Consider the following 24,883-nt stretch of genomic DNA (forward strand, 5'->3'; position numbering starts at 1 on the left):
AAAGAACAAAATTTAAAAAAAAGGAGAAAGAGAGAGAGGTAGAAAAACAGGGTTAATAAAAATTACTGCAATAAAAAGGTTAATTCAAAACATTAAATAAAATTTACTTTGAACAATTGGAATAATTTTAAAGTTGAAACAATAATTCTAGTTATTTATTAGTAGTGCCTTCGTTGTATCTATTTTCTCAGTAAGCTCTTTCACGATCTGTCTGTCACAATGGACTACAGTATCTGTCACACTGTGGTCCACTTAAACTGTTCTCATGTAGTGATCCCTATCCTCATTATCTTGGGCAGGATTCCTAATTAAAGCAGTTCTTACAAGCTCATTACAACCTCGCCACTCGAACACTCCCTTACTCCCGTACCATCGCATTGGTCAAAGGTTATGGCTCTTCTGAGTTTAACCAGAATTATTTTGGCTCCAAAAGGACACGTAGTTGGTCACCCCTGGGTTATGCTGTTACCAGATTGTTATATGTAGAAAGTTTTTTAACTTGGGTATATTATGTATTCAGATATGAGATTCAGAAAAATCAAGATACCAAGTAATTTTATATAAACTTGGTTTTAATCCTATTTCCCAAGTAAGCAAACAGACAAGAAAGTCAAGTTTGTGCCTGCAAGTAGTGAAAGTCCAAGGCAACTCATGATAGTGCCAGTCGAGGCAACTCGTGGTAAAGGTGGATAAAGATCTGATCACTTTTCTTAGCATTTTCCCCTTAATGTAAAGCTGTCTCTCATCCTGAGATTTTATATTTATAAGGTCAAAGCACCTTGTGGCAACTTGTTTTGGTAAAATACATATGAGCTCTGCATTACTTCATCCTTAGCATTTTCAGCTCTGGCTCCCACTGATGAGACCTCAATAAAGGTTAAAACCGGTATGGGTAGTGACTATTGCCTTTAATATTTAGCATCATGCATCTCCACAAGGGATGTGCTATACATTAAGGGGAAAATGCTAAGAAAAGTGATCAGAGCTTTATCCACCTTTACCACGAGTTGCCTCGACTGGCACTACGTGAGTTGCCTTGGATTTGCACTACTTGCAGGTGCAAACTTGACTTTCTTATCTGTTTGCTTACTTGGGAAATAAGATTAAAACCAAGTTTATATAAAATTACTTGGTATCTTGAATACATACATATATTAAAAAACTGAGGTGATAGGGTAATTAATATTTTTAGAGTGAAAGTTGAGTCCATGCAAGATCGTCCTTTTCAGAATCCATTCTGTTCTACTAGTTTGTCCTCTACAATACTGTTTAGTTTCTCTTTGAATATTCCTGCATATATTTTGTACCCTGTAGTTAGCAGACTAATACCTTTTATAGTTATTGAAGTCAACTTTATTTTCTTTTTTATAAATTGAGATAACCAATGCTTTCTTCCAAGAGTCGAGAGTTTTTTTTCAGAAATTCAGACCATGTTAAAGGATTTCAGAAGTCTTTCATTAAATTTTTTGCCTGCATTTTTCTACAGTTACACATTGTATTGTCTGCTGGTGTTTTGCTGTTTTTCATCTTATTGTATTTTTTTATTTCTGACATTGTAATATTTTCTGTTAGATCATTCTTTGTTGTATAAAATTTTCTTCTTTATTATCATCATCAATCCAGAGATTTTGAAAATAAGTTACCCATTTTTCTAAATCTATTATTTGTATTTTTACCTTTTCTTTTATTCTTTGTTTGTGTATTTTATTATTTTATAGGTTTTTGGTTATATCCTTTTCTAGTTCAGTTACAAAATTGCTCCATCTCGCTTTCTCTCTCTCTCTCTCCCTCCCTCCCTCTGTTTTTCCCTTGCTTCTCATTTTGCAATTATACTGTTTCTTTTGTTCTCTATTTTTGCTTCTATTATCTTGGAATCAAGCCATTTCTGGTAAATCTCTCTTTTTTAAAATTTTTTTTATTATTTTTTCTGTTTCTTTGTCCCAGTTTCATAGTCCTGTTTTTCTATTCCATTTTCTCTTTATTTCTAAGCTTTCTGTTGCAGCTTTTTTTTTATCAGGATTTGTTTCTGATTGTTTCATTCCTCTTCTATGTCATTTGATTCATGTATGGTTTCTGTTTTTAAATCGGTTCATTTCTGATATTGTTGCCTAGTATAGGGATCTTGTAATGAAAAAATTTTGTAACTTGGTTGATAGTTATTTTCTACTTTATTTATTTTTAGCCATTAGCAAATTTTTGCTAATACCATAAAATGATCAGAGATTAATTTAAAGCCTCAATATACTCTTACATCTAGGATTAACTTGGTTAATTTAAAATTTGCAATAATGTAGTCCATAATTGACTTAAATCCTTTGGCTGACCATGTATATTTATGTATTTCTTTATGTTTAAATACTGAGTTTATTATTCTTATATTATTGTAGATGACAAAATCTCACAGTTGTGTCCATTTTGATTATATGTATCTTCACCAAATCTCTGTGTTTGTTTTGCATTTCCTGTTTCCTATTCTGACATTTAAATTCCTTGCTAATAGTTAATAGTTTATTTAGTTAATAGTCTGTTTTATTTGTTTTATCTATGGTTTTCTGCAGTTCTCTGTAAAACCTTTACAAAGACCTGAAGAAATCTTCTTCCTTCCCCTCTTCTGGTGCATATGCTCCAATTATTATGTTATCTCTTAATGTTTTGAGTCTAATTTCCATTAATCTTTCAGTTCAGTAGTTATAATATACAATGTTGTTCTTCATAGATTGGTGTATCATTATACTCGCTTTTGCTATTTCTTCTTTTTTTCACTTCATTATAGATTTGTATTTAGTTATTTGTTTCTTTAGTATTTTTTGCTTTTTCTTTGTTTCTTACTATACATTTCTTTACACTGGCTTGGTTTGGTTGTTCATCAAGTTCCTCTTCTCTGCATGCAATACTCCTTACATTCCAAGTTATGATTTTCATTATATGTTCCTTTTTCCAGTTTCATTTACCTTTTCCCGAATCATGATTGTTTCCCTGATAGTCCATCCAGCTTTTCTTTCACTGAGACTTGAAAGTATATTAAATTTCCCCAGGACAAGTTACTAGCCTTTCTCTGGATAAGTTCAGTGGTAGAGTTGCTACCTTATGCCTCTAAGTAGGCAGTTCTAACAGCATTTGCTTTGTTAGGGTTATGCTGATTATACTCCCTATAACCATTATGTTTAGAACAAGGTGGACCATGAGAAGGTGAAGTTGACATTTGAGTGGGAGAGGCTATATATTGTGCTTCACCACCCCTTCACACCACTATATTTTAGTTAACTTTTTAAGATCAGGAAAATGCTTTGTTCCTGCCTACTCAAAAAAAAAAAGGATTATAGGGTTATTATACAGGGTGTTCGGGATAAATTTGACAGTTTCGTAAGGAAAAAGAAAATCTTCTTTGTATCTATTAAATTTAATGAATTGACAAAAAAAACATTACAGGCAGAGTTAATTACAATACTATCAACAAGATTTACTCAAAATAACCACCATTAGCATCGATCACAGCTTCAATTCTGCTTCGGAACCTCGAACAAGCTGATGCTACAGTCTCCCTGGGAAGGGCCGCAAAAACTGTTTTAATTTTATCCATTAACTGGGCTTTTGTATTACTGGAAGTGCGATTGGTGTCTTTTTCAACTGCGCCCCATACAAAATAATCCATGGGGTTAAGGTCTGGGGAGTTTGGAGACCAAACATTTGGACTGGTGAAGTCGTAGAAATTTTCAGACAACCATTTTTGACTTTTCCCAGAGGTGTGGCAAGGGGCCGAATCCTGCTGCCATACATACGGCCTACCATTGGCTACCCTTGTTATCCAGGGCTTGACTACAGTTAGCAACTCCACGAACAAAGCCCGAATTCCAATGCCAGGGTTCTTCAACACCTGTTCCTGCAGATTTGCGAGGAATTCTGCTGTACGAACGCAATCAGATCGTCTGCTAGGGATCTTTCTTCTTGCTACATCCTCGTAGTCACCATTGCAAGTCTCTAGTTCATGCCTGATTGTTTTTACTGTATTCAGGGAGCATTGGGTAGCAGTCGTAATATCCTTATTTTGATGGCGGGCACGAATCATCATGATACAAGTTATTCTCTTCCATGATTCAGGTGGGTTCCAGCTATCCATCCTTTCTGACATCTTGTATATGAATGAAGAAGGGTCCAAACTTTTAAATGAAGAGAAGTGTGTGTTAATACATGTAACTTACGGAAAAATATAATTAATTATAAATATGTCAAATTTATCCCGAACACCCTGTATATGTTAGAGTTATACTGCCCATTCCTGGTTGCCATTGCCTTGTTTGCACTTTTAGAAGATGGTGGATCATGAGAAGTTGTGATTGGCATTTGAGTAAGAGAGGTTATAATAAATTTAGTTTAATCCTTTATCCAAGTGTGAGCAAACAAAGTTTGCACCTGAAAGTATCTTCAGGACTGGGGTAAGGTAGTGCAACACCAGGACGACTCCTTGCAAAGGTGGAGCAAGCTACTAACCCTCCTATCTCAGTATCTCCCATAATGCAAAACACATCTCCCTGCGGATATGTCTAATGTTATGCATTAAGGGAAGGGCCACTACCCAGACTAGTTTCGACCTTTATTGAGGTCTCTTCAGTGGGAGCCAGGCCCAAGTGGAGATACCAGTCAAAAGCATTAGCAGGTCATCTCTACCTATAGGAGTTGCCAAATGGTGTGCCACCTCTTTAATAAATTACTCTGGATTTAGAGAAAGATGTTGAAAGTTTATTTTTTACTTGGTTAGAATATAATAAATTTAGTTTAATCCTTTATCCAAGTGTGAGCAAACAAAGTTTGCACCTGAAATTATCTTCAGGACTGGGGTAAGGTAGTGCAACACCATAATGTGTTTTGCATTATGGGAGATACTGAGATAGGAGTGTTAGTATCTTGCTCCACCTTTGCAAGGAGTCGTCCTGGTGTTGCACTACCTTACCCCAGTCCTGAAGATACTGTTTGTACTACGTACTTGAACTACGTGCATTAGCTCATGCTTGTAGTCACCGATACTTTTATAATTTACTATACTATATTCAGCATGAAACTCTCTGATTCCAATCTTTGAGTTTCTTATTCAGTTTTAAAACAATGTGGGATTTAATATCCCCTTAATTTAAATAATGTTTATATTGCCGAAATGGAGCCTATTGGTTCTTTATATTTAAGGAGAAGAGTTATTTATATTTGATTTATCTATTGAAGGATCACTATAGAGTTCTTTATAAAATTCTTCTAGCCTGCTTATGATTTGTTCATTGTTTCTTATTGTAGTTCCATTCTTATATTTTATTGCAGTTATTTGACTTTTGCCAACTGATAAATGTTTTCTTAGATTTTCATATTTTTATTGTTTTCAATTGTTTCTTTTATTTTTTTAGTGTTATAAGATCTTATTTCATTTCTCATCTTTTTCCTTATTGTTTTGCATAGTTCTGCATATTCTATTTTAGACATTAAGTTTTTGTTTTTGTCTTGTTTCATATTTTTGTCTCTTTTTTTAGTAGTTGTAAGGTTTCCTCTGAAAATTTATGGTCTTTTTGTTGTTTGTTGAATTTGTTGGCAGCTGAGATTATTATTTCCGTTAGGTTTTTGCTTATTTTATTTGTTTCTTCAAATATATTTATTAAGTCTAGTTTTTGATTGAGTTTTTCTACATAATCCTTGTTTTCAATAGGTTTTAAGTCAAAACTTCTTGCTTTTTTGTTGTTTATCCATTTTCTTTCCAGTTTGGGGTTTATTTTAACTTTGGCTCTCACCAGTCGGTGGTCACTTCCTGTTTTTATTTGATTTAGTACTGAGGCATCTTGAACTATTTCTTTATTATTACACAGTATATAATCTATTTCAGTTTTTATTTCTCCATTTGGACTTCTCCATGTCCATTTTTTTTAGGACTTTCTTAAAAAATGTATTCATAATATAAAGCTTGTTACTGATAGAGAATTCTGTAAGAGCCATTCCTGAGTTGCTGCTTGTACCATGTATGTATGGTCCTTTGTGTCTATTTGGTGAATGGGGTGACCTACTTTGGCATTAAAATCGCCCATTACTATAGTAAAGTTTTGATTCTTTTTTTGTCTAGAGTGTGCTGCAGTGAGTCATAAAATTCTTCGATCTCTTCATCAGTGTGGGATGAGGTGGGAGCATGTATTTGGATGATCCTGATTTTAAGTTTGGAGTTTATTTTAAGTGTGATTTCTATTATTCTTTCATCTGTATAATTAAATTCTTCTATAAGGTGTGCAATTTTTTTTTTAATTAGAAATCCAGCTCTGTATTGTATCAAGCATTAAGTAACTCGAAATGTGGCAGATTAATATTAAGCCTTTTGCCCATCACATGCTGTTTTAGGTAATTACCATCACTAGCTCTATAAGTTGTTTCTTTCCTGCCATTGTGGCCCTTTCTTCCTCCTAATCTGTAGCCCTCTAAAGTTACAATTTCCCATAATGATGACTCGTCCTGCATTCTTGAACCTAATTTGCAATAATATTTTGTCTACATCTTCCTTTGCATTTCAGTTCTATAACAGTTATCTAGTGTATATATTTGTCCCGTTGACCTCTATCTCACCTCATCTCTACTACTATTGATGACCTCCCAATTCAAGCAAAGAGCAAACCTTTCAGAAGAACATGGTTACCAGACATAATACACTGGCTCTATAGCCTTAGTTGCTTTGGCCATAATTCAAAGCAACATTCAACCATTTTACGTGACTCTACTATGCTACTTCATCCTGCTAACTTCCATTCTTATCAACTATACTCTTTCTCCATCCTATTGTATCTGACCTTCTTGAATATATATATATATAGTATCTATCACATTCAGCAGTCTTCCTGATGTCTATAAGTTTTGAGACATTGAACTCCAATGCCAGAAATTCCTTTCTCTTATTCCTAATGCCTCTGGCATTAGTATACAAGTATTGCACTATTCTCTTTAGACCTTTGTATACTTAACTGCCATCTCATTCCAATTTGTAACCTGAGAAACTACATTTGTCCCTTTTTCCTTTTTTGCTTTTGTCTCTAACCCATAAGTATATCCCTTTCCTATTCTGCCGCATACAGTTTCATTCCTTTAATATATCACCTTGTTGATCATTTTCATTTTGCATTATATCACTTACTCAACTTTGGCTGCAGTCAATTTTTCAATCTCCCATGCTAACATATCTTGCTTCTCTAGCTTAATGTCTAAAATAGAATACATTTATATGCAATCTATCCCACTTATATAAGTCCCTTTTCCTACCAAACTCCTTAAATACATCTGCTTATTGCACATCATTCTTTGTGCTTAACCCAGACATTGAATAACAAAGAATACTCCTTTTCAGCTTTCTTTCGTTTATATTTGCAAACTCACAATCTTTGTACACTCATTTCTCCTTTCAAGTTCACTTATTAACTATTTCCTTCACTTGATCAACCAGCATTCTTGCACAAACATGTTTTCAATCATGGAAAACATGTTTTTGTTACACATTTGTAAAATTCCTCTTTCTTCTTTTCTTTCAAACCATTCCTCAGATGTTTTTCCTTCTTTCTGTCTCATTTAATCTGATGTAACATTATGCATGAGCACACTTTGTTCACTCACACTTCCTCTATTCCACTCTCCTCTGACACCATCTCTTTTGCATTTCCATCTTTCTCATTCACACTGACCTGTTTTTCTTTACTTACATTCTCTTTCATTCTTTCACTTTCATTTATTTCAGTGTTGTTATTTTTCATTTTATGATTTTGCTTGCACATGCCCTTACCATTCAAACCCTTTTTTCACTATTATGCTCTATTCTTACTTGCACATACTCACTGTTATTCTCTTTCATAGCATTTACTTATCATGTACTTTAGAAAAAAATCATGCTCCCTTTTTATCCCTTCTATTCATGAACTTTTTACCATTCTTTAAGAAGTGTATATTACATGCTACACTATAATGATTGCACTATACCTGACAATACGGCTCAAGTTCAGCACAAAAAAGCTGTAATTGTTGTTGCCATTATTCACTGATCACATGCTATATTGATCGTGTGTCATTTCAGTGATTTTATTCACCTAAAAACTGCATGCAGAACATGCACGTTCAGCTAATCTGAAATTTATTTTATATTAAATAATATAATTAATAGAAAGGAATCAGTTATCCTTCTGTATTCCATGAACTCATTAATCAATAGTTGGAATAGCACTAACGGTGTCATGCCATGTTAAAAGAGCAAAAGTAAGTAACCCCTCTTGTTTCAAAATGGTAATCTTACTTTGTGACTAGTGGCATTACTTATACCATTGGTTATGACTTCTGCCCAACATTGTTTCCATCTCTTTCCATTTCTTATATAGCTAATACAACTACACCACAACCAAAAGTGTGATTGCTCTTTCTTCTTCAGTCTTCTTTTGGCTCCTATTATGAACTGAACAGATCAAATTTCATCTTACTCATGATAATACGCTCCATGCTTCCTTAGATATCCCATTAGCAATGCATCTTGAGTAACCTGGATACTAAAAGCATCATCTGGTCCTGTTGATATTTTTGGTCTTTGTCTCCTCCCCCCCTTTCCCCCCACTTATTCTTTATTCTCATTTCTTCCATATGTTCAGAATCTGTACTCCAATTATTTCTTATCTTCTTTTAGTGTAACTTTTTAAATACTCCATTTTCACTAGTATCTGGCTGCATCTTGGAAATTAACTTCTAATCCATCCTACCTCTAAAGAGAAAAGTAAATCTTTTGCTATTGAACTGTTATTTCAGTGCACTTGCATCATTTCACGATGATGGAAATTCCATTAAAAGTGATTTTGTCACTGCATAGAAGCTCATTTAATTAGTGATTATCAACATGAATCCTTCCATTCCTATTCACAGAGAATTGTCTTGTCTAAACTTCTGACATAACCTAAAAAAAGTTTTGAAAAACATCCTATTGCCCTGACATTTTCAATTTGTCTAGCATGGCTCTCTATTAGTAAGTTCCCATCTTTTGGTTTTTCATTCACCTTTTGTATTTGGGTAGCTAGTTTCCTCTCTTATAACTCTATATATGGAATATTTGGATGATGTTTTGAAGGCATCCAAGGCTTTCTTGAATGCCTTCAGATTTCTCTACTAATCCAGGAGTGCTCTGTTCTTTTTTTGTTCATGCTTCTCTTCCTGTGCATTTCATTCTTACGAACTTCATTCTTGGAAAACACTTGTTGTTCCTTCATTCATTCATTCATTCAGCATATCCCTGATTATTGAACCTCAGTTACATCTCTCACATGATTGCAAATCCTATATATAGCTTTGCTGATATTATTCTCCATCTCTTTTTTACGTTCATTTTAAGCAATGCTCAGTCAGTCATCTTCAAGAATGTTATAAACAGTGCCTTAAATACTGATTTCCATATCTTTCTTCATTGGGAGAAAAACAATTTAAAACTGTGTGATTTATTAAGCTGCTAATACTTAGATGGATATGATCTAACCTGTTCTGAGTAAAAGACACTTATTGAAAGAAATGCAAACAACTTACACATTTTGTACACTGCTTGGAAAAGAAGTCAAAGTGTGAGGAACAAACAGCCATGGCCCACCTTAATAAGATGTAGGCATGTTGGCCCTCCTTTTGCTGTGATGACTGCAGCAATTGTACGGATCATACTTTCCTCAAGTGTACAATAGTAATTAGTGGAAATTTTGCACCATTCTTCCTGTAGGCATGTAATGAGGTCCTGGACTGCTGTGAAGCAGATGTCCCTTGATCTCACCTAACAATCCAGTTCATCACAAAGATGTTCAGTAGGGTTGAAAAGAATATGACATTCCATAACCATGCAGTTGCAGCAGCAGCCTTATGACATGGTGCATTGTCTTGCTGAAAGAGACAATGGTCAGTTTCATAGAAATGCCACAAAGTAGGAAGCATTGCATTATGAATGTTCGGATATATCTCAACTTAAGTGTTTGTTGCACCACAGAGGTCCAAGGCCAAACCAGGAAAAACAGGACCATATCATCACACCAACACCTCTGAATTTCATAGTTCGGTTTACACACTCTGGTAAGAGATGTTTACTCGGTATGTATCTGTCACACCCATAGAGGGTGTAGCAGTGGTGTAGCTAGAGCTTTTGCTGCCCAGGGCAGTCTCTGGGTTTGCCCCTCTCAATACACACCAAAAATACTACAAAAAGTCAAAACAATGTATTTACTTTTTGAAGTAAAACTATAATTTCAACATTCTAAAATGTTATTTTTCTTGCTTTTCTGTTAGCAAAATCATCGATGACATTGGTGAAGTCTATTTCATAGTAATGTAGGTAATTCTTAATCAATTTTATTTAGAAAAACTCCTCTCACAACTAGCAACACTTACAGCAATTGTGAGGAAAATTCGCAGTAGTATTACAATATTTGGAAATGAGTTCTCAAGACTGTATTTTAGAATTAACTGCAAAAATTCAAAAAGGTTCAAAGTGCTGCCCGGGGCGGACCGTCCCCTCCACCCCACCCTATCTACGCCTCTGGGGTGTAGCATGATTCGTCACTTCATAACACAGCTATCCAAGCTTCTACATCCCACTATACACACTCTTTACACCACTGAAGAAGATATTGCATGTTGGTTTGTGTAATGTGGGGCTTGCATATTGTGATCCTATCATGGAAACTCTGTTGTAAGCCTTAGTTCTGTATGCTTTTGTGCAGATTCATGCTCCAGTCAATGCCTGGAACTTTGCATTCAACATTTTCGCTAATGAATGGTAGTTTTTACATGTTATCCTTCTTAGCATCCTACAATCATGTTTGGTAAGTGTGATGGGTCATCCACTGTGGGTAGTGCTTGCAGTTGACTCCCTGCATTTCCATCTCAGTGTAGTATCACTGATTGCTGACCTGGGATGGCCAATTTATCAAACAGATAGGCCTGCAACATGGCATTCTATTGCAATGCCTCTTTCAGACTCCATCAGTTCCATTCTCAGCCATATCATCCAGACAGTTGCACCTACTTGGGAACATCATATTCCTCCAATTTATACCTGCTACAAACACAGGACTTATTATATGGCAGGTGTACCTTGCCATGGGATATCTGTTGACTTCTTTTCAATCAGTATGTAGCTTGTGTGTGTTTGACTTGAATTGGTTATTATGGATTTATGGGGCCAGTGTATTATGAGTCTGTGAGGTCAATGTATTATGTCTGTTAATTATCTGTGTTCTTATGGTTGATTTGTCTGTTATGTAGGATGAAAAACCAGGATTTGAAGGTGATGTTAGAATATTAGCCTCCCAAATTTTGGGGAAGTTAATGAAACCATATTTGTCGCAATTAGGGGGAGAATGCTTCATTGCTGTTACTAACTCTGAAAACAGTTTCTCAGTTTTGTAAAGGCTTCTCTGTAGTATCTTAGTTTTTTTTTTTTGTTGTTGTTGTTGTTTTTTTTCTTGGTACATTGACTGCCATTTACCTAATGTGTAAATTTGCTGCCAGTGCCAATAGACTGTTAGTATTTTCAGTTCAAAAATATACAGTTGCTGTAATTTTTCACTTTGTCACTGTAACTATAACTTTTATTTAGCAAAAAGTTTTCACAGCTTGTTGTTATATTACTAGTTGAAAGTTTCTAGTTCTGTGTGGGAAGGAAGCAGCCAGCTCATTAGAAGCGAGTGGCACCACTGTTGAACTAATATCACCATCAGCTAGCTATCAACTTGCCACCACTGCCAAATGTTCTTTAGTATTTTCTCTTCCAAAATATATAAAAGTACTGTTATTTTTTTCACTTTGTCACCATATCTTACAATCTTTTTTTTAGTAAAGAAACAAATCGAATTATCTGTAGTTGGGATATGGATAAACACTTCTTTTATATATATATCTCATACACAAGAGATCAAAATACCTATATGCACATCAGTGCTGTGTATAGGATGCAGGTGAGGACTGAGGTAGAAGTTTACTGATTTTTTGAAGAATTGCAGGTTGTTGTTTTGGACTGCTTCATGAGAAAGACTGTTCCTCAAGAAGATGGAATAAAAGAGGAAGAGGAGAAGCAGGTTTATTGTGTTTGCATTTGCGCAGTAAAGGGATGTTGCTCTTGTATTAATTTATGCAACAGTAAGTGGAGGAATGATGGTTGCTAGTTTTGGTGGAAAATTGGCTATTGAATTATCTGTAGAATAGGTACAGTGCCAAAACATTGTATCTGTGAGATAGAGATTGAAGTGAATCTGCAAAACTCTTTTGCAGATTCTGGACAGCATCAAGAATTTTTAGAGAAATTTTAGGTGCACCACTCCAAACATGTGAGCAGTATTCTAAAGATGTGTGATTTGAGATTTGTATCAAGATAAGAGTTGGTTAGGTGTAAAATACATAAAAAAAAATCTTATCTCATGTTCAATGTGTAGGTTTTTGAATGCTGAGGAAGCTATTGATGTGATATGTGTAGACAGACTTATGTGTTCGTCGTACATGTTGTTTATTTTTTAACGGTATATATTAGAACACAGAATAATAAGTAAATAATTATTTATTAACTTATTGCTGATATTTTGTTGGTGTTATAACCAGCATCTTCAGAGCAAAAACACAGTTTGTCACAATACGCGGACTATCACTCGTCTTCCAGATGGTTCCTTATCATTTTCAGTTTTTAGGGAGATATTTACATACAGGGAGATATTTACACAAACAATCACACCATCACCCTTCTCAACAGTATAGCATTTTAAAAACGCTAACTCACAGAGCGAGAGCAATCTGTTCCAATGACAATGCTCTTGCTGCTGAACTGGCTCACTTACGCCACACCTTCTTGGCCATTGGCTATAATCCCCATAAGATAAACAAAATACTAAACGCTCCTAAGAAATCCCTCCCACTATCCACCACAGAGAACTACAACAAAACAGTCACCATCCCATACATTAAAGGCACATCCAAAAAGATTTCTAGAATTCTTAATAAACGTAAACTACGCACCATATTCAGACCGTGTCAAATTAGCAACCCTTATCCGCTCACCCAAGGACAGCATTCCTCCTTTATCACATCCAGGAGTCTACGAAGTACCCTGCTCATGTAATCAATCCTACTACAATCAAACAGGAAGAACTGTGAACATCCACATCAGTGAACATAAAAGATACATCCGGCATTATCGCTATGGCAAGTCGGGCCTAGCAAACCATGCTCTGGATACCCCTGCACACAGGATCAACTGGAAGAACACAAAAGTGCACAGAAGCTCTTACAAGTCAGAGAGATTGTTCTTAGAGTTAGTTGTTCTTATGTGATAACTGCATTTTTTTTTTTTTTTTCAGATAGAGGGCACCAAAATCAGGACTTTAGTCTTTGTGTTGCTGCTACAACTTTGTTTAACTAGTCCGTTGATTACACCATGTTGGTATAGTCTCACATATTGTGACAAACTGTGTTTTTGTGCTCTGAAGATACTGGTTATAACACCAGCGAAATATCAGCAATAAGTTAATAAATAATTATTTACTTATTATTCTGTGTTCTAATATATACCGTTAAAAAATAAACAACATTGATGTGATATGTTTATGCCAGGAGAGACTGGAGGTAAATGTCAGTCTGCACAGAGAGAGAGATCTGGTCTTGACTGATGATTTGTGTATTACTGAGGGTAAGGGTAGGTGAGCAAAGATCTCTTTTGCAAAAGAAAAGGCAAGGCCATGTTTTAGTATTGAATGTGACAAGATTGTACTCGTCCCATTGAAGGGTAGTATGTAGATCAATGTTTAAGGCACTAGTTATAGATGATCTTGCAGCTTGGGATGTCAGTCCAAGTACTGCATTGTTTGTCATATGAGTAAGGTAAATGGAGAGTAGTATCATCTATAAATCTGTGGATAGGATTAGTGGTGATTGCGAGTAGGTCATTTATGTGTAGGAGAAAGAGTTGGTGATAGGACAGAGCCTTGAGACAGACACTCCAGCATTGGTGGTAAAGCTTGAAGAGAAGGAGCTATCTACCATAACTCACAGAGAATGACCAGAGAGAAAGCTGACTACCCAATTACAGACTACCCAATTAAAGTGGCAGGGAGACCAACAGATGGCAATTTGTTTAGAGGCCTTGATGCTAGACACAGTCAAAGGCTCTGGAACTGTCAAGAGTGACAGCACAGTTTCTTTGAGCCTTTCCATGGTAAGTTTCCAGTGGCTGGTGATGTAAGCTAATTGGTCAGCTCTGGATCTTGATTGATAAAGTAGTGGAGAGAAGTGGGTCATTGAAATCTGAATCAAAATTAGTTTACACCTATAAAAAAAATAGCTGTTTATTTCACTTTCAATATAATTACACTTTCCCAAGCTTTTCATTCTCCATTTGAAATACCTGCATTGGCTATGAATTATCCTTAAGTTATTAAAAAACAGTTTAGTCTGACAAATATGACACCTCAGATTCAGCTCCCTCATGTAGATGGCCAATTAAGAGTTATATTGTAGTTAGCATTCAACTGATTAAGTTTAATCCTGTTTGAAGGATCGTCCATTGCATAGACTGTCACAACAATGATAGTGTACTTGTCATAATAATGGTAGTGTACATATTTTTATGTTCTGAATTCAATGCAAGTGTTTACAGTTCTTCCTGTCTGTCCAAAGTAGTCCAGCTTACAAGCTCATAGTATCCACAAACATTTCTATCCTCCCATGGGGATATGGATGTTTGTGACAATCTTTAGTTAGTAGATAATTTTATTACCTAGTGTCAACTGTTAGTCTCAATAGTGAGATCTGATCTTGGTGAAGGGATCTGGGTATGATCAAAGGTAAACAGAGGTGAAATGAGATCTTTTACATAAGAAATAAAAAAAAACTAAGAATGGGGGCAAAAATCAGTGTTTAAGGCATTGGTTATGGAATATCTTTAAGCTTGATATGTTTGCACATTACATGATCAGTCAAATATTGAAGGGGTTGAATGGAGTGTACTTTCATCAGTAAATGGAAACAGAGAACCAAGGTCATTGAGAGAAGATTATTTATGTATAGATCCTTAATAGTTCCTTAGTGATATCCAGCATTTCTTCTCTTCATATCTAGTAATATGAAGAGAGGAAACCCAACATGCCATGACGTGTAGTAAATGAACACAGAGAAAATTGAGAATGTAACTGCAGATTTGGAAAGTAGACAATAACATTCTGATTTGGTAAGCAATACCTATATTAGTTGCAATCAAATGCCATAAAAATGTTAAGAGCAACCACATGAGTTTCTTCAAACTTTTATTTCATGGCCTGTGTCTAAAGTTGGCTAGACGACTTGCTGTGGATTGAGAGAGACAAAATCCATACTGGTGGTCTTTATTGGTCTCCAGATGGTGAAGAAGTACAGTACACTCTTGATGATCTTCTCCATTATTTTTGATTGATCTGTGGTGAGGGCAGTGAGGTGATAATTTGATTGCTTTTATCTCCATATTTTCAAAGGGCTAATAAATATTGACTAGCTCCCATGCTATAGGATAGATGTTAGATCACAAAGATGATAATTCATGGGCATTAATTCTCAAATGCAATTAGAATGCATTAGAACTAAAAGACTTGCTAGTATTTAAGCTATTCAGAACTCTTTTGATGTGTTCCAAACCCAAGAGAAAAAGGAAAAAAGGCAGCAAATGATGTGTTTTTGGCATCGTTGAAGGTGATTTATCATTATCATAGTTTTCTTCAGGAATTAAAGGAGAGGAATGGTATTAGCAAGGTTTTTTTTGAGGGGGAGGGGAAGTGATGTTAGAATAGCATCATCGGTGTGCGTGAGAGAGAGAAAGAAAGAAAGAAAGAAGGGGGGGATATGGATGGGCAGAAGTAGTACCTATTGCATTTGGGCAACTTCTACCACCAACCATTCTTTGGCCAGTTGTCATTTGAATAAGACAAATTTCTATATACCTACATTTTCATTCTACGTCTTCCCAAATTTTTATTTTTAAACATTTTTATTTTAAAAAATAAAATAAATTTTCCCAAAGGAAGTTGACATCACTTTAGGTATTTCAATGGCAGAAAATCAAGCTTCAAAGACACATTTTCAGAGAAGTTGAGTTGTTATCAGAATTTCAAGAATGATAGATGCCAAATGAATGTAGCAGAATGAGGAAGGAAATTTTAAGAGAATTGAAAAAAGAAAAAAAAAATTTTCAGGTATGTCTTTTTCTGGCATGGTATATCAAATGTGACGTATGTATAAGTGCCTTTGTAGCAGAAGGAATCATGCAGTACATAGTTGAGATAATTAAATCGAATAGTGGTTTACTATTTACCATTTGAAATTATTAATAATAGGCATGTCAGCTTTAGATGTCTGTAGATAGTAGTACACATCATTTATGCTTATTAAGACTACAAATGTTGGTGAAGCAGATGCTTTTTATTTTGTACGTATTTTTTTTTTTCTTTTAATATGCTTTATATTTTTTTTTTGTTTTAGATTTTTGGGGCAGTTTTTTTTTATTGGGTTGGCCAATAAGTTCGTTCGGTTTTTCAGAGTGGAATGAAACACATTTTATTTAATATATATAATACATACTAGTCAGTTATATATTGACACTCTTTATCAATGATCTCTTGCCATCTGTCCACCAATGCCGCATTCATAAAACTCCTGAGGTTTACTGGCAAAAAACTGATCCAGGTGTCTTTTGACAGCCTCCTCATTAGTGAAGATTTTCTCATTCAGAGAATTCTGCAATGATCGGAATAAGTGGTAATCGGAAGGTGCCAGGTCTGGTGAATACATGGGATGTGGCAAAACATCCCAGCCAAGATGTAACAATTTACTCCTGGTTGTTAACGATGTGTGGGTCTGGCGTTGTCATGGTGAAAGACGACTCCTTTCCGATTTGCCAATTCAGGACATTTTGTGCCAATTGCACAGGCCAGTCGCATTAACTGTGAGCAATAGACAGTTGAATCAATCGTTCTGCCTGACGGTAACACCTCGTAGTGGGCAGCACCTTTATAATCCCACCACACTGAGAGCATGATCTTCTTTAGATGCAATCCCGCTTTCGAGTTTGTTTGCAGCAGTTCGTTCTTGTGCCCCCATGATCTTTTACATACCACGTTATCATACACGACCCATTTTTCATCTCCCATAATCATCCGCTTCAAAAGTGGGTCGTTTTCTTGGTGACATCGCAGCGAATCACAGATGGATATGAGAGCAGACATATTGGCCTCAGTCAATTCATGCCGCACCCAAACATTGAGTTTTGAAACATATCCCAGCTTGTGCAAATGGTTTTCAATGCTTGTATGGGATATGTTCAGTAATGCAGCAATCTCCCACACTGTTTGTGATGGATTTTTGTCAATGATATCCTTCACAACACTCGAATCAGCCTCAGTTGGTTGACTGGTGCATCACTGACGTCAAAATCTCCAGAACAGAATTTGGCATACCACTTACGCGTTCTGTTAAGACACCATCCCCATATATGCTGCATATTTTTTTATGGGCCTCCGCAGCTCGTTTGCCTTTTTTGAAATAAAAAAGCAAAATATGCCGGTAATGTACATTATTTCCTTCCATTTCTAAAAATATGTTACATGCACACACGCAATTGAAGAAGGCCGAATGAAAATTCACTGAAAGGTTATGTGAAATGTCACCTTTCAACTGCCCAACAACGTTACATGGTAGCTCAACAGTAGCGACAGGCAAAGTAGCGTAAACTTGTATTAACGCATAAATCGAACGAACTTATTTGCCAACTCAATGTAATGTAGTGATTATAATTATTTATGGTGCTCTCATAGTTTGTGATTATAAAGAGCTAATTAATGATAGGAAGCATGTAGTATTGAGGCAAAAAGAGGGTCATGTCTCTCACACATTATTAATGTCTTCTTTCCATTGAATGCCCCCCCCCCCCCACTGTATATCACTATACTCAACTCCCTCCAGACACTGACAGAGTAATGAGTAGTAGGATCATCATCATTATTATTATTATTACCTCAAGACCTCATGGAGTCAAAAGACTCATCTAGGAGGTCCTATTATCACACACACAGCTCATCATACCGTGCCTTGAACACATTCAAACTCCTTTCAGACACTACACTCTCAAGCAAGGCATTCCAATCATTTACAACTCTGCATGAAAAAAACCTGCCTCTCACTCCCCTACTCACACCTTCTTTATACAGTTTCCAGGATGACTTCTGGTTCTCCCCCCCCACCCCGATCTCCCACTATTTTCTGTAGAACTTCTCCAGCATTGATCCTATAACAACCCCTTACCAACTTGTAGATTTCTATCATATCTTTCCTCTTCCTCCTGTTCACCAGCCTCTGCAAATTACATCTTCTCAATCTTTCCTCATACTTGACATTCCAGAGGTCAGATGCCTTTGGACCCTTTCCAACATCTCTTCATCCTTCTGAAAACCAGGTGACCAAACCAGGTTCAGTCTAATGTAATATTTAGTGGCCTGCTTATAGAACAATGCTTTACTTGTGTATTTGAATGTTGGAGTTTCTGGATCTCCTTCAGCATGCTTAGTATGCCTTCAAAGTATGCCTGCACTGCATGTAAATAGAGAAAGCAGGTCAAACTAGAAAGGCTACTATTGTGACCCAAACATCCCACTTCAACTTTTCAGTAAGCAAGATGGCAGTGGTGGAGGAGGTGGTGGTGTTTCACTGGACAAATAAGGTTGTTTCAGCATCTAGTACAGTCTGTTAAGTTAATGCCATTAAAAGGATATAATGAATGATAGCCAACACCTAAGCCTTGCTACACCATATCACCATATAAGACAAAGATAGCTTATATTTTGGGTTCTGATTAATATAAATTTCCAAGAAATAAAGATTATTATACTCTGTGGCAAAAAGTTTTGATAATGCTTAGTTATCAAGCAGATAACTGATAATTCATTGGGTTTTTTTATGTATTTAGAAGCATTTTTGGTGGACTTATGGAAACCTTGTTTTTTTTGGTTCATGCAATAAGAATGGGTAACTTCGTATTTTCTTTTAAATAGTATGAATTTTATACAATATGGCTATGAATGATGTGAAAAGGGAATCAAATTTTCTTCACTTAGTGACCATAGTTTTGCTGTATTTGGTAATATTAATGAATAACACTCTGTACATAATTGTTTCCCACAGGCAAATGACATTTATCCTCACTCACAAATCCATATCAAGACCTGCTAATGAATATTGTTATTCTGTTGCATATGTCACATGGAAATTATTGTAATGCCCAACATTTTATGATCTAGAACATCATTTTTAAAACAAATAATACTGATTGCTCTAAATGACAAGTAAAAATTCAAATTATGAAGAATTTATTTTTAGCAGGTTTGAATTAGGGCAGTTATTATTCATACTATGTGATCTGTCTGTCTTTATAGATAGACTATATTGTTACTCTATATCTGTATCTCTTTACATTTCCAAGGCAATACACAAGACCACTGCCTCATTCATGAGCACAACAATATAGCTAGTCCAAGAATTTATTCAAATGTTGGCAATCCATTTTTAATTTAATACTATGGTAATTGTACATAAGTAATGTTTTTTATATATCTTTTTTTTTTTTTACTTCTGTGTTATGCCCAATGAAGTTTTCTAGCAAGATGAAACTAGTAGTTCCTTTTTTAGCAATAAATAGTTTTTCTATTTTATTATTTGGCTGAATCAAGTGAATCTACTGAATCAAACCACATGCTTTAAATTTAGTTTTCAATTTCAGAAACAAAAAAAAAAGTCTGCAGTGCCAAATGTGGTGAACAGCAAGTATTCACACATTGTAGTGGATTTGGAAGTGAAAAAACTTTCATGTTTGTTATGCGGCAACAGTGAGAAGGAGCTTCCTCCTTCTCACTCGTCTTCTGTGTTGATTCAGATGTTGCATGACACCAAAATAGGACTGATGGTTAACTATTTGGTTTTCAGAACAAATTATGAACAAGATGAATAAGTCCATGAACGATGAACTTATGAACAATTCTATGAATGTTGAAGTAAACAGTCAACATTGTTTCTGACTCAAGACTTCTGCAGTCAAATCTTTTGCTGTATTGAAGACACAGGACTCCATTCAATGCTTTGCCATTTTGTTTCTAGTTCATATTGGAAGTATTACCACAATTCATCACCAGGCATGATTCTCCCTAAAATGGTATGATCCTGGCCAACCATTTCATAGCTCATTGTTCTCTTTTCAAATGTTTTACACAAGCACTGACACCATCACAATCAAACAGCATCTATGCAAAAACTAATAAAGAATGCACATGTGCTTGTTGAAAAGAGCAAGTTATTAAAATGTATATATTATTTTGTGCCATTCTATTTACAGTACATCTGTAAATAAAAATCTGTCATTATTTAAATATACGGTGTGTGTGATATCTATATACACACATGCACATTTGTCATTTGTAGGTTACACAGTGTTACTTTGAAGGAGGATATCAAAATACACCAGTGTACTTACTGAAAAATCTTAAAGGTTGTTGCAGTGTTCTTCATGGTCCTTGTATTATTATTGAAGAAAATTGGTATGTGCTTTTCCTCAGTTTTGATTTAAATTGAAATATATTACAAGTTCTTTCATTTATTAAGAGGTGACCTAAGTAAGCATATTTTAAAATTACTGGCATGAAATAATTTAACATTCTTGCAAAAATCAATAAACATAGTAGTTTTGTAGTGCATAAAATATCTTATGCGATAATATAAAGTGGGAGAGAGGAAGAAGCAAACTTTTGTGCTCTTATAGTATACTTTAACCATCCAAGTAGTTGCTGGGAAAAAAAACCCATTCAATTATTATTATTTTTTTTAAAATTATGATTGATTTATTATCCACTCTGTTAATTACTGTTTTTCTCTTTATCACTTTAAACCCACTAATAAATAAATAAAAAAACTGATTAGAAAAACTCTTTCTAATATTATTCAGAAAAACTAAAGAAAAACTTAATGTAATCAACAGTAATTAGGGGGAAAAATGTAGCAGTGATGTATTTTGAAGTGACTATAATTAGAATTACTATATATTTAGAATTACTATAGTTTCAAATCTGCTAAGCCAAGAATATTTATCAAATTTAGTAAATTTTGAAAAGGGTCTGGAGAGTTCTTTTCTTGACCTACTGTAAAGTGCTTCACAGTCTTTTATTGGGGTATACTCTATAATACTAATTCCTGATCTGAAGCTTATCCAAATCAGTTTTTTTATAACTCAGACTTTTATAAAAGTAAAATGAAATTTCTTGTTTTCCTGTTATGGTTGCAATCAACTCTCACTATAACAAACTGATGAGGACCACAGAAACAGTTTATTTTGCTGGACAGTTTACTATAGCAAATATTTTTTAGCATAGCATTATATCTGATGAGGTTTTGGTCAGGATTTTCAATAATTTGTTATAGTCAGTGTGTTATAGTGGTGCTTGCTGCAGTGAGAGTTGACTGCACAACCTTATTCAGTAAAAGTCATCTCTTCAGGAGTTGAAAAAGAATGGTATCAGTAGGTCAGTTTTATTTTAAAGTGAAATTACACTAGTTCTGTCATATCATCACTGGTACTATCAGTGGTATTATGATAAATGTGGAAATATTGATGGTCAGAAGTTGCACTCATTATGCTTGTTGATGAACCAGAAAGCTGAAATGGCATTTGAGCCTTCTTTTTTCCTGCCATTTGAGCAGGAAATATTTTTTGCATGTGAGCATGCAGAAAGCTGTAAATCCAACACTGAGGATGATCCATTAATCTCAGATTGAAATATTCGTCAAATAAAGTTTTGTTTTATACATAAATAATAAATTACACAATAACCACAGTAATTAACGTTAATTAAATGAAAATACAGATATTTCGTACTGAAAATAATAGTACATAATCAATGTGTAGAAACAAGCAATCAAAGGAACCGGATTACAAAGTACGTATAGCAGTCAGTGGTTTACCAATTAAAAACTGATGCTGTGTGCTAGAAATTAGTATTAATAAATAATATTATTAAAATATTATTAAGCAACTATTTTTGATGGTTACATAAGATAAGAATCTCTCAAACCATGTAACCATCAAAAATAGTTGTTTAATAATATTTTAAATAATATTATTTATTTATACTAATTTCCAGCACGTGGCAACAGTTTTTAATTGGTGAACCACCAACTGCTGTATATACTTTGTAATTCGGTTCCTTTGATTGCTTGTTTCTACACACTGATGATGTACTGTTATTTTCAGTACAAAATATCTGTACTTTCATTTCATTAAAGTTAATTACTGTGGTTATCGTGTAACTTATTATTTATAATCATGCCACAAGTACCTTTAAGATTAATTTTATACATATTCTTGTGCCAACATGTGTATTAGCAGAAGTTTTGCAAATTCATCTTCTGAATGAGTCTTCTGAATTATGCATAATATCCTCAGTCAAACTTTTATACCTCCATATCTCAACTACTATGCACAAATTTGGTCATCTAGATTATGTGGTATGAAGTGGTGGAGAGTGAGGCCATAGAAGGGCTTCAAGAATTAACTGATAGGTGAAAAATAAGAAACATAATGGAAGCATGAGAAGAATAGAAGCATATAAGTTATTAAAGAGGTTTTATAGGATTGACACTGAAATATTTTTTCAGTTCATCGCAGGAAGGAGTCACCCCTGAAAATTGTAAAAGAGTATAGTTAGCAAGAGGATTAGGACTAGGTTTTTTGCTTGGAAGGTGGTGAATGGGTGCAATAGGTTGCCAAAGGTGGTCGTGAGTGCTTTGTCAGTGAATGAGTTCAAGGAGAGGTGCGATATGTATAGTGTGAATATGGAGTCTTCCACAATGAGTCTTCTAACTCCCTAGTAATGGTACCTGTGTAATAATAATAATAATATTTGAGTATTTCTAGTTGAATATGAAAATATCTGGTTGTATAAGACTCTGATCAGGCCACACTTAGACTATTGTGGATTTGAAGGAGATAAATTAACTGTGGAAAAGGTACAGAGGTACATTGTACAGAGGACTGTACAATATTAGTTGAGGATCGGCTGAGGGAATGTGGACTGCAGAGTTTGGTGGATAGAAGAGGGAGAGGTGATGTGATTGAGACTTTTAAACTGTTGAGAGGTTGTTACAGGGTTGACACTGGGGAGTTCTTTCGCTTTTTGAACAGCGAGAAGGAGTCATGACAAGGGGCCATCCCTGGAAGTTACGAAAGGAAACTGTGAGAAAGAGGGTGAGGAGTGGTTTCTTTGCATGGAGGGTGGTTGAACCATGGAATGTATTGCCTGATGGAGTGGTGGGAGCAAGAACGGTCAATGCGTTTAAGGAGTGGTATGATAGACTGTGTTTCCTAGGAGGGACCTCCCATGATGAGTCTTGATCGACTTGTGTTTCTTAGAAAGGACCTCCCACAATGAGTCTTTTGACTTCATGGAGGCCTGAATAATAATAATAATAATAATAATATAATGTATATCAGTGATCTCCAACTTTCTACATTTAAGGTTTCTGGTGGAACAAATATTTACTATATTTGTTAATCAAAACATTCTTAAATTTCAGATGCTTAACAAAAGATTATCTGTTTAGTGGTTAGAGAAATGAAAAAAATAAAAAATAAAAACATGCATATGAAGAAGAAACTTACTGTGAATATCTTGCCAATTCATTCATAATCTTAAATATAAAATGACTGGTAAGTGAGAAAGAAATGAAAAGACTATGTTTTTTAATGTTTACCAAAATTGCAGTTTGTAGAAATAACACATATATATATATATATATATACAGTATCTTATAATGTAAATAAAGTTCAAATATTATTTGTAGTGTGCATTGTTAAGGCAGGAAAACTGTAATTGCTAAGGTGCATGGTAGATAGCAGGAATGGCTTCTTGTGAAGAGAGTCACTTGGAAGATCATATCAGTGGGGGGTTAAAGGTTCTGATAAACACCTAGAACAAAAATAATATTTAAGCAACTGATATAACTACAAGAAGAAACGTATCTTAAAAACCTTTGTGTTTGGAGAAAGCAACTGACACAATAAAAAATGAAAAGTTGATCCTTGTTGGAGATCTAAATAGCAGAGTAGGAAATGATTGTCAGACATACAAAAATATTTTGGGAAAATTTGGAATAAAGAGCAAAGCTAATAACAATGGCAAATACCTGTTGGATTTCTGCTCAGGACATGGACTGTTATTACTAACACAATGTTCCAACATAAAAATGTGCATAAATTCACATGGAGAGAGGAGCAAGGAATAAGAAAAGTACTGAAAACAAGAACATGTAAGAAAGTTTTAAAACAAATAAAAGTTGAGCAGCTCTCAGATGTGAAGTGTAGACTAAAATACACAAACATTATTGAAGAAAAATGAAAGAGTTTGAGAACAGGAACCAAACCTTGGAGATTCACTGGCAAGCCCTGAAGAAGACACTGATTGATTCAGACAGAGAGGCATGTGGTGAGGTTGTCTGCAAGGATAGGAAAATCAGAACTCCTTGGTGAACATAGGAAGTTAAAGAGGCAGTGAAGGAAAAGAAGAAAGCATATCGAAAGTTCCTGGCAAATAAGTCAGCTTGTGCTCTTAGAGAATACAGAGACAAATGTAAGAAAGCTAAACACTGTGTAAAACTAGCTAAACAAAAGTCATTGGAAGACTTTGGTAAGAACATAAAAAAATAAATATCAAGAAGTTTGCAAGATATTCTGGAGGTTGTTGAAGAAGATCAGACGAAAGACTGCTGTAAAAGGAATTAGAGTTGATAAAGGTGACATGAAAACTTTGGGAAAAGATATCCTTGAAGTATG

General features: G+C 34.9%; 1 protein-coding gene across 1 annotated transcript in view; it reads left to right on the plus strand.

The window, feature by feature from the left end:
* The window catches only part of LOC150103198 (5-oxoprolinase), a 368,797-nt gene that overhangs the window by 162,661 nt on the left and 181,253 nt on the right, over positions 1-24,883 (plus strand). The window contains exon 17 of the mRNA XM_090398524.1: positions 20,485-20,600. Coding sequence (XP_090254650.1) covers positions 20,485-20,600 — 116 coding nt within the window. The remainder of the gene's footprint in view (positions 1-20,484; positions 20,601-24,883) is intronic.

The sequence above is a fragment of the Typopeltis vanoorti genome, chromosome 9 (genome assembly GCF_054136105.1).
Source record: "Typopeltis vanoorti isolate ZY-2024b chromosome 9, IOZ_Tvanoo_1.0, whole genome shotgun sequence".
In the NCBI taxonomy this organism is placed as follows: Eukaryota; Metazoa; Arthropoda; class Arachnida; order Uropygi; family Thelyphonidae; genus Typopeltis; species Typopeltis vanoorti.